This window comes from Acyrthosiphon pisum, chromosome X (genome assembly GCF_005508785.2).
Source record: "Acyrthosiphon pisum isolate AL4f chromosome X, pea_aphid_22Mar2018_4r6ur, whole genome shotgun sequence".
Taxonomy (NCBI): Eukaryota; Metazoa; Arthropoda; class Insecta; order Hemiptera; family Aphididae; genus Acyrthosiphon; species Acyrthosiphon pisum.
In genome coordinates, this window is record NC_042493.1 from 88,855,488 (window position 1) to 88,867,442 (window position 11,955).

General features: G+C 28.3%; 1 protein-coding gene, 1 long non-coding RNA gene and 1 other non-coding gene across 3 annotated transcripts; all 3 read right to left on the reverse strand.

Moving 5' to 3' along the window:
• Positions 1–1,977: 1,977 nt before the first annotated feature.
• On the reverse strand, positions 1,978–3,424 carry LOC103308334. The gene is made up of 5 exons (XR_001678932.2): positions 3,413–3,424; positions 2,910–3,024; positions 2,759–2,851; positions 2,581–2,696; positions 1,978–2,522 (listed from the first exon to the last, which is right to left on the reverse strand). It is a non-coding gene; the product is annotated as an uncharacterized LOC103308334 (long non-coding RNA).
• Positions 3,425–5,407: 1,983 nt separating this feature from the next.
• Positions 5,408–11,527, reverse strand: LOC100164535 (saccharopine dehydrogenase-like oxidoreductase). The gene is made up of 10 exons (XM_008181554.3): positions 10,278–11,527; positions 9,427–9,698; positions 8,863–9,053; positions 8,467–8,596; positions 8,328–8,395; positions 7,994–8,124; positions 7,320–7,572; positions 6,224–6,406; positions 6,043–6,137; positions 5,408–5,979 (listed from the first exon to the last, which is right to left on the reverse strand). The coding sequence occupies exons 2-10, from the start codon at positions 9,668–9,670 to the stop codon at positions 5,850–5,852; spliced, it is 1,425 nt and encodes a 474-aa protein (XP_008179776.1). The 5' UTR covers positions 9,671–9,698; positions 10,278–11,527; the 3' UTR covers positions 5,408–5,849.
• Mir3051-1 (microRNA mir-3051-1) lies at positions 9,264–9,340 on the reverse strand. The gene has a single exon (NR_040231.1). It is a non-coding gene; the product is annotated as a microRNA mir-3051-1 (primary transcript).
• Positions 11,528–11,955: the final 428 nt, after the last annotated feature.

The following is an 11,955-nucleotide window of genomic DNA, read 5'->3' on the forward strand; positions in this document are numbered from 1 at the left end:
ATTCAAAAAAAAAAATTTTTTTAGTGTATTATTATAATAATAGTAATTACAATTGTAGATTTACTTATTAAAGATATGTTCGACAAAATCAGGTAGATCCTATAATTATTTTGTTAATAACATGTAGGTATCGTCGAAGTGATTTCCCCACTTCGGAAAAACCTATATAGGTCAAATGAAAACCTAAGACAGGGGACGGCACCTATATTAGGTATTGTATATTATTGTTTTATTATTTTTTGATTTTTAGTTATAGGTGGTGTAAACCAGAATTGACGATAAGCGTGAAATGTTTCGATTTTAAGGTGCCAATTTTTCAATTTTTCCGCAATTCTATAAAATTTGAAAATTATATTTTATACGACACCATAATAATTTATAATACTTTTCCGCTAATATTCTGCCCGATTACTATTTAAGAGAGATTAATACGGAGCGTATTATATTAACAAAAATTACTACACGGGAATAACTCTCGCGGGCATCTGCGGGCCATCTGGCCTTGTAGAATTTTTGGATTTTGATAAATATTTTTCAACTGATAGAAGTAAACTTCCTATAACTAATGTCCAATTTTTTTATTTTATTTCAAATAATCGTAAAATTGTTTGTAAAAAAATCTTTAAATTGTCTTATTTTTAAAACTATACTTGTATTATAAAGTCTTAAATTAAAGTATTAAAAAACAGAGTTCAATGCGATGAGTAGAATATTTACCCCTTTTAGTTAAAAAAAAAAATCAAATTGAAGGTTTATTCTACGGGATCATTATACTCGTAGTGTTATTTTTTTGCCTCAAAGAATTTCAGCTCAATATTTGTTTTCTTTCGAAAATTGATCGATTTGTATTAATTGTTTTAAAATTATTGTCGATAAAAATATTTTTAATGCCTATAAAAAGTTTAAAATTTGACTAAGTATTTGGAATATTTCACTTTAAATAAAAAAAAATAATATATTATATAATATTATGTAACAGACAACAGTGGAATGTTTCAAGTATTATTATCTCGATATATTTTTTTTTTTAAATAACTAAATAATAAAAATCGGTTGAGGTTAAATCACGACTATTATTAAGGCACTATACATCTATAGTGCTCTACTATTATTATATATATTATTTGGATATTATCATATTATTATGTCGTCAAAATTTAATCACTCATAAAATATTTCTTGTAGTTTTTCACTAAATTTTTCTTTAATTTCCATTACATAAATTTATGAAAAAACAACTACATAACAATTTGGGAATGTTCGTGATTATGGTTAATTGTGTAAACATTTCACGCTTAAATAAAAAGAAATTCATGAATATGACAATTGAAATTGTATTTTCGATATTTTTTAGATTAAGGAACATTTTGTAGGCAACTTCTTATACATCCAGCAGTTTGTCACGTCGTTGTATAAATACAAAAAACAAAAAAGGTCCTAATTTATTATTAATTCGTTAATAGTGAGTATAGTGACTACTAAAAGTGACAGTTAAAATTTTAATTTGAAATAATCAAAAACATCTAATATTAAATTTTACATATTAATAATAATCTATTTTTACTTTTATTTTTAACATTATAATATATAAGTTGAATTATTATTTGCTGAATACATCGTATTTATTTTTTAATTAATTATTATAGTAGCATGTATTTAATATAATATTTTAATATATACCTATATGGATATATCATACAAATTATACCAATAATATTATTGTTAATTTTTTAGTCAATATCCAATATTACCATAGAGTAATGTGAATTGAAACTTCTTCAACACTGAATGTTTAAATATAATAACACATACTGTTCAGTGCTCACTATATAAACTTTAAAATCCAATAAATAATAAAAATAGAGTCCAATTGTTATAAAATACAAAACACAATTTTTTTTTTTGTTTTCATAAACCAGCTATTTTTTTTGTATAAATATAGTACCTACATGTACGATGTATTCAATTTTCCTTCATAAAGTACCGTAGGTAATTTATTTGACGTTAGTTAATTACACATTTTTGGAAAGAATCAAAGTATTAAGTTAAAATTTTGGATTAAAGTGACTATTGATCTCCGAGTTATATATACCTAATATTACCTGGATTAGGCGTACAAGAATTTAGGACATGGCAACAGTATTACTTTATGTTTTATAATATAACCTACAATACTCAAGATATTAAAGTTGAAAATCAAAGCATTGCATCGACTACTAATTGTGTATACACAAAAAATGAAAATAAAAAAAAAAAAACATTTCATTGTAAAACCAATACTATCGTCGCTCCGTTCAGAATCTAAAATGACAGCACCATGATTCATTGGAAGATTCACAAATGAAGGATTATGGAATGTAGCAGCCCGCGTCAAAACACTCCTATCACAACATAATATTTTAATAATATTTTTAAATAAAATGTTATACCTTTTGGGGATATTAATATCATCATTTATTATAGTTTTTATTCTTAAGATACAGCTTTATTAGTGAATGCATAACAGGGATTTTGGCTTTGACCTAAAAATTTAAAAAAATTTCTATAATTATTGTAATTAATTTGTGTAGATAAAATTACCTTAACAATAGTTTTTCTTGTTGTTGTGTATGACATATCTTTGTGTTAATCCTTGATATTTGCAGCAAGAGCTGGACTTTAAGATTATGAAATGCACCAGCGGCGTTATAACATTCCTAATACAACATAATATTTTAATAATATTTTAAATATATTATTTTTAAATAAAATGTTATACCTTTTGGGGATATAAATATTATATTTTATTATAGTTTTTATTCTTAAGATACAGCTTTACTAGTGAATCCATAACCTGGGTTTTGGCTTTGACCTAAAAATTTAAAAAAAGGTCTATAATTATTGTAAAAAATATATGTAGGTAATTTTACCTTAAAAAAGTTTTTCTTATTGTTTTGTATGGTATATCTTTGTGTTAATCCATAATATTTGCAGTAAGAGCTGGACCTTGAGATTATGAAATGCACCAGCGGCATTATAACGCTCCTAATACAACATAATATTTTAATAATATTTTAAATATATTATTTTTAAATAAAATGTTATACCTTTTGGGGATATTAATAACATCTTTTATTAGGATATTATAAAGATATGGCTTTACTAGTGAATCCTATACCTGGGTTTTGGCTTTGACCTAAAAATTAAAAAAAAGGTCTATAATATTATTGTAAAAAATGTATGTAGATAAAAATTACTTTGATAATAGTTTTTCTAGTTGTTATGTTATCTTTGTGTTAATCCTCAAGACTCGCAGTAGTAGGCTGGACTTCGAGATTATGAAATGCAGCAGCAGAGGCTTTTAAACACTCCTAGTACAACATAATATTTTAATAATATTTTAAATATATTATTTTTAAATAAAATGTTATACCTTTTGGGGATATTCATATTATCTTTTATTAAGATATTATTCTTAAGATATGGTTTTGCTAGTGAATCCTATACTTGAGTTTTGGCTTTGACCTAAAAATTAAAAAAAAGGTCTATAATTATTGTAATATATTTATATGTACTAATTATGACAAATTAGATAGGTATCATCACAGTTGTACTAGTTTAGAGCAGTAGATACGCATCTTCTTTACTTCTGGCCTATATCGTAGTTCCCCACTTCTCATTGGTTGATTTTGTTCTATGTTATATATGTATAAATATGATTGACAGCCAATAAGAAGTTGAAAACTGCGATAAAGGCGAAGTTAAGAGCGGAGGATGTGTGTCAAAATACTGTGATGATACCGATCTAATTTGTCATTGAACTAATGTACTATTGTACTATATCTAATATGTAAATAATTTGTGTTGATAAAAATTACCTCAATAATAGTTTTTTAATTGTTGTATTATCTTTGTGTTAGTTCCTTAAGATTTACAGTAGTAGGCTGGAGTACTGGACTGATGTTATCCCTTGACCAACCAAAGTTAATGACGTGGATATAGTTTCTAATGATTCCAATTAATATTGATTGTGGTCTAACAGTAACTAAGTCTTCCTCAAATTTAAAAACCGAAGAATCATAATCCATGCAACGAATAAAATTTGAAGATAGCGAAATACAGCAGCGGCGGTAAAACACTCCTAGTACAACATAATATTTTAATAATATTTTAATTATATTATTTTAAAATAAAATGTTATACCTTTTGGGAATATTCATGTCATCTTTTATTAAACTTATTATTCTTAAGATATGGTTTTGCAAGTAAATCCTATACTTGAGTTTTGGCTTTGACCTAAAAATTTAAAAAAAGGTCTATAATTATTGTAAATAATTTGTGTGGATCAAAATAACCTTAACAATTGTTTTCTTCTTGTTGTATTATCTTTGTGTAAATCCTTCAGATTTGCAGTAGTAGGCTGGACTAATATCACTATTCATCACCAAAGTTAATGATATGCGTAAAGTGTCCAATGATTCCAATCAACATTGATCGTTGTCCAACAGTAACCAATTTTACTAAAATTCAAAAGGATGATCCATTCAACAAATCAAAATTTGAAGATTATGAAATACAACAGCAGCGTCAAAACACTCCTTTTACAACATAATATTTTAATTATATTATTTTTTAAATAAAATTGTATACCTCTTGGGAATGTTAATATCATCTTGTATTAAGAGAATCCTATACTTGCAATGGGTTTTGGCTTTGACCTAAAAATTTAAAAAAAGTTCTATAATTATTGTAAAAAATGTATGTAGACAAAAATTACTTTGATAATAGTTTTTCTATTTGTTGTGTTATCTTTGTGTTAATCCTCAAGACTCCCAGAAGTAGGCTGGACTTCGAGATTATGAAATGCAGCAAAAGAGGCTTTTGAACACTCCTAGTACAACATAATATTTTAATAATATTTTAATAATATTATTTTTAAATAAAATGTTATACCTTTTGGGGATATTCATATGATCTTTTATTAGAGATTTAATTCTTAAAATACAGCTTTACTATTGAATCTATAACCCGGCTTTTTACAATGATCTAAAAATAAAGAATGTCAGTAATTATAGTAACACTTATTTATAAATTATTTTCATGTGAAAATAGTAATTAATATGTTTAGTGTTTAGTGAATAACAAGTACTTTAATATTCTTATGAGAACTGGTTGATGTTGTTCTGACGATGAAGTTTGCATGATGATATTTGTGAATTAACCTTATTCTGGACTAGTTTTATCAGCATTACCAATTGAAAACAATATTGTATACACTTAATTTTAATCTAAAAAATATATACATAGCCATCAGCCAATACTTATTAGTTTTACAATATAGTAGATACCTACATTCAAGTATAAAAATTTAATGTAAGCAGTAATCACTACTTGGACAATGCTTACTGTTTATGATTGAATAATCAAATTTTTTACTGTGATGTAATATTTTTATTTTTCATTAAAATATGTCAGTTAATAAATAATTAATGCTTAATAAATAAAGAAAATATAATGAGTGTATGATATATAAATATATAAAAAACTTATATTTAAACTTATTCACCAATTGGTAAAACAGTTTCTGTAAATAGTTTTATAACAAGATAATAATGATACTTTTATGATACTACACAACATGTATTTTATCTTTTAGCGAGTGTATAAACATAAAGTAACTAGAACCGTTGAAAATTGTATTCATTGATAGACAAATGCGTTATTTATAACTTATAAGGTAAACAATTGTAAAATATATAAAACAGAACAATTTAACTTAAACACTATGGAAGTGATAATTGTAGTATTATAATAGAATAAATCTTTAACACTACAAAAGACTAAAAACAGGTAAGTAAATGACAACAAATTTAAACTAATTTTGATTGTTGTCCGTAAATAATCAAGTCAGACTCAATTTCAAAAACCGCAGCATCATGATCCATTAAACGATTCATAAATTGAGTATTACGGAATGCAGAAGCTGGTGTTAGAACACCCCTAATACAACATAATATTTTAATAATATTTTGAAATATATTATTTATAAATAAAATGTTATACCCTTTAGGAATATTAATATGATCTTTTATTATAGTTATTGCTCCCAAGATAACTGCTTTACTAGTGAATCCATAACCTGGGTTTTTAGCTCTGACCTATAAATAAAAAAAATTTCAAAGATAAGAATATAAATATTGATATATCCAATAATACAAAAGCAATAAGTATTAATAAAAATTACTTTAATAATAGTTGTTCTTGCGGCAATATTATCTTTATGTGCAATTTCCTTAAGATTATCATTAGGAGGATTGGCAGATGTTGTTCCGCGACCAATCAAAGTTAATGACATGTGTGAATTTTCCATTTTTTTTTCATTTGGACCAGTGTTTGATGCAACTCCCAATGAAAAAAACCGTGGAAACTATAATTTTTATAAATTACATACTTATAAGTCTTATGAAATAACATTATTAATAATCATATCGTTCTTGAGACTGGACCAGACATTCTAAGGGTAGCCAATTTATATAAAAAATATTATAAATTAAGTTATACCTTTTTTGTTTTAATTGTGTAATAATTATAAACATTACACACAACACGCTCATATCTAAATATGTTTAATTTTGACTTCAATAGGAGTATAATATTTAATTGATATAATGGAAGTAATTTCTTTAATCTACTTAATTTTACTTTTAATTGTTAATTATCATATAACATTATAAATAATCAACGAAAATTATAATTTATTTGTTGTATTAATAATATAATAATATAGGTAGGTACTTAAAGTCTGTGTGAAATAACAATGTTTTGGTCTATCATCTGGGGAGGTGCAATATGAAAGCAGTTATAAAAAAAATCTTTTGAAGTGTCTCTTATTCTTTTAGTTATGGGTAATTTAACTTTTTTAAACAAACTAACCTACTACACATTTTCTGAAGCAAACCTTTAAGACGTTGAAACATTTTACCATATTTCTTTCTTTATTTTAAAGTTATTTTAGTGTGCTATCAAGTATCAACTAACAATTAAACCAAAAATGTACAAATTATTTGTATTAAATAAAAAAGTGAAAATAATTGTAAAAATTTACCATATTTGAAAGTAATGAAATAATACAAAATATAAGAATTATTTTTTGATAACTTAAGGTATACTATCATAATATGACGCCGACCGGTCACTTCCCTCCGGGACACATTATATGATAATTATGTGTTAAAATATAAAAATATCATAATTTAAACATTTAATGACCATGGAAGTATATTGGGCCTCAGTCACATCACATTAAGACAGCTCTACTAATAATGATAAGATTATCTTACCCGAACAAAGAGAATTCGAATTTGTTCAACTTTGGCCAAAATAGATAGTGTTACATACAATATTAAACCAATAAGAGCTGATATCAAATCACCAAAAACAAAATAGTTTCGAACATCAAAATTATAAGGTAAATTATCGATAGTTTTGGCATGATGTATTGATCTAGTAACGACAGCTTGATCTGGTTCTGGAAAAGCCAAGCACCATTCTTTATCGTCACTTTGCATACTGGTTTGCCGTCTATGCAATATCCTGAAATTAAAAATCTATTAGTTTTAAATACTATATGTTTGAATTAATTATTCAATAAGCATTCTCATGCAAAGATAATAAAATATTTTACAACTTAGACAAGGAATCTTTCTATGACAGTGTCTCCAATGTGGTAGGAAACACAAATTATTTAAGATGGCTTATTTATATTAACCACCACGATTGGAGCATATACTCTATATGGCTGAGGTATTCAAACTTTTTCATTGATTTGGATTGATTTATTATCAAACTGTTGAAATTGAATGTTAAAATTATAGCTAGGGCCCCACTTTATTTTTTTATTTTTTGATGTATAAAATCAATATTTTGATTGGATGAATAACACAGAAAAAAAATACATTTTTATAATTAAGTTGTAAAATATTAAAACACAAATATTTTGTAAAATAATACATACTTGGAAACATTTGGTTTTACTCGAGTTATTCCCATTAACTCATCTAACAGATTTCTGTAGTATAGTCTTTGTTTTTCAGTAGCCAAATGCAATATAGTGCTTATCCAGGTACAGTCATGTATAAAAGTGCTCTAAAATACAATTGCAATTAATAGGGAATTAAAAATTCCAATATATTACAAAAATAAAAATGCATGTATAAAATCTTGGTTAATGAAACTGAAAGTTAGTTTTTATGTAATTAGATCAACTTAAAAACATAAGGGAAAAAAAGTATTATTATTTATCAATTATTATTAAAACAAACATAACAAAAAAAAAATGTATTACTTACAAAGGGAAGTGCATATATGAATGAACTAGGATAAATTTCCATGTACACGTCAACATTCTTCAATTCACCTGAAAATAATACATTCATAATTCAGGCAACTATATTATTTTTTCAAAGTATCTATAAACTGTAAATATACCACTAAAATGTTTGTATAAAAATTCTACACCAAGGTCAGTCGGTACACTAGTCATACCAAGTGCATTAATAATTAATGAATGGTTTTCTTCAGCTTGTCTATTATATATATATGCCATTTTCTCCATAAACTATAATTACAAATGTGTTAATTAACTGAACACAAACAATTAACAAATATCAAAATAATAATGATTTTTGAGCACAGTTTTATTTTTATATATTTTGTTAATTTTTAACCACACAACAATGTAACAAAAATACAATACAACTAATTCAATAAATACTTAACATGCTTTTAAAAAAACATTAAAAAAAAAAAATTGTTTTTAGATTCTTTAGGATCCCAATATAAAAAACAATTAATCTACAACTGAACAACCTGTGTATCACTTACTAATGGTTCACCAGTTATATCTACATAATGAGTAGATGTCAAAACACAAGATTTTACTACAACTTCTCCAAATATATAGTACGGTCCAATACAATTTATAACCACAGAAGTTGTTTGAGCCATTCTCATTACAGTTTTAATATCTTGTACATCGGCATAAATAATATCAATTTTTTTATCTTCATAACCATCTATATAATATTTGATAAATACATTACAAATCGCTAAACATAAGTAACAATATTATACCAATGGTTATTTCTAGACTATAATGTTCATTATTAACCTTCATCTAAACAATAATTTATTTAATATAAACTAAAAAAAAAAAAATACAATTAAATTGTATCCCCTTAGACATTAAAATAATTTTATTACTGAAGACAGTGCTTAACATCATTTATAGAAACGAAAAACACCATTGTTGTTTTAACATTTAAGGATTTAAACATATACACAATGGTTTTTAACGTTCCTTAAAAAATGAAAGCTGTTATCTGTAGAACTTAAATTAAATACCTAATTATTTTATTGTGATTGTTATAGTAAAATAAGGTAACTTACCAAGAGTTTTGTACAATTTATCTAGTATGTTTTGTAATTTATCAGTGTTACGTCCAGCGATAGCCCAAGTTAAATTGTATGTTTGAGAAAAGCGTCCCATTTCCATAACAACATATTGTCCAGTGAATCCCGAAGCTCCAAAAACAATTATATCGTATTTGCGTTTTGATTTTATATTAGCGATTTGTTCGTTGGCTGGACTGTGGTCAGCAGTGGTTTCCTCCTCGAGTATTTTACCTTCCATTTTTGCTTCTTAGTCCTGTTCTGGTAACCTGTAACAATATAGGTAGATTGACGCTATTATAAATATATTTTAGGAATTTTTGAATATGTAGGAACCATTACACATTGTTAAGAAAATATGCTAAATAGTAGAAGATATACAACCACTTCACCGTGTGGCCAGGTGGATATTAATGATCAGTGAAATCATATTCCCCAAACAATTGGTAATATCATATTTAATTTGGAAGTTTGGTGAATAACAAAAAAAATTCTGAACACTGACCAGTGACCACACGGTGAAGATGGATAGTGCCTAACCTCACTGGACGAACCACATCGAGCCAACACGTCGGGGGTGGGGGGGGGGGGTCATGAATTTCGTCAGCCACGGTCAGCACGGTCTCCGAAAAATTATAAACAATATATTTATCTTTAAATAACACACGGGACGCGTTTCTCGCCGTTTCGGACTTGGCGTTCGAAGACATCGCCCACACGGTACCTATAATAGTCTTGGTCACCCACGGATGTCGAACGCTTTCGACGAATCGTGTGCGACGTACGGGTCGTGTCGTAACAGACAAACCACATTAAAATGGCCAACGGCCGAACCGTGCGGTACTCACCTCGGACGCTGCTCGAAGCCGGTTAGTTGAGAAAAATGACGACCGCAGAAATTAGTACTGGCGCAGTCCGATCCAACACCACCTCGGGGGAAACTGTTCGGAAACGAGACGTCAGACGACAGCGGCACGTCGAAAAACAACAGAAAAAAAATGCCGAAAATCGACAAGTTGTTGAGCACAACCGAATGGTGCGTAGTGCGCGTGTGTTTGGCGGCGCGTCCGGCGCGGTGACGCTCGTTGGCGTCTATATAGCTATCTCCCTTCCCGCTCACCACTTCCTTGTCAGAACGTCGGCTGCACGGCGTTTGTGCCGGTTACCAGCATATCTGTTATCAACAGCATGAACCTAGGGTTATCAGCGGCAGTTGCAACAAGTCGCAGCTGAAGGAAAATGGCGGGCCTACAAAATATATTGTAATGGATCCTGCGAGTCACGATTGAATGAGATATCTTTAATATTGTAGTCCCGGCGGTGTCCGGTGGCAAAAAATTCGTCTCGGAGCCGTTTTTAACCGTGGGTAGAAAAGCGCGTTTTCGTTTTCGTCTTCGTTTTCGTGGATGTACCAAGAGCAAACGGTTCACGGAAAATGGCGATGATTTTATGTTAAAACTGTTAACAATAATTGTTCGCAGAACAATTAATGTTTGCTCATAATATCATGACCAATTTTACATAATATAATATAGAGATTCAATTGTTTTAATTTATCGTGGCTCCAATAACCAACCGACTTGTTGGACGGTGTAGTGTTTTTGGCACTCTTATAGACGTACTATTTCGCTTTGGCGATGAACAAACTAGATCCTATTATTATTATAACGTATCAGAAACCCGTTTCCTTTCATTTCCACCGTGAAAACACGTATAACACTCATATTTTGTCTGATGCGACTCTGATTAACGATGAAATTCCGATTACCGCGAAATATTATTATTATTAAATATAATAATAATATAAGTAAATAATAAAATATCCGTTGAACTATGCAATTTGTATAGCTTAATAGTATTTATAATTTTTTTGGCACCCGTAAGACGAAAAAAAAATCAAAAAAAATCACGTCATTCCAACACGTCCTACAAAAATAATAATTTTATTATAATAGTAACATTATAATAATAATAATAACAAATATGGCGGACAAGAGCCGCGGTAACGCTCGGCTGTTGTACAGTCGTTGTAGCAGCAGTGGTCGTAGACCGTAGTAGGCGTCGGGTGGCTATTATACAATATTTTACGTGTTTACGCTGTCCATTTGTATGGTTACCCTTATTTTATACCGTTCATAAATGAAACCGCGGTCAAACCATCATGGCGCGAGCTCTGGGAGATTGGATTATCATAATATACCTTCACGTACATTGTTTTATGAATGGGTTCTATGAATGGGCACACATCGCCCGCTTTTGTCTTTGTGTCGGGCGGGAATACGAAATTGTAGTAATTATTACGAACAAGGCGGCAACTCCAAAATAGTCGCACTGTCGCAGTTACATTAATTGTATATACCATTTTGTGTATTGTAAATATCGATTCCGAGCGACGCGCGACGTCTGCTCTGTCGGCCCGAATTACTTAATATATTTTAATATTTTATGATATATTCAAGTATAAATAATTACTTGTATAACTAATTGCCATCGTGGTAATTTATTTTACTATATTTCGTGAGGTAG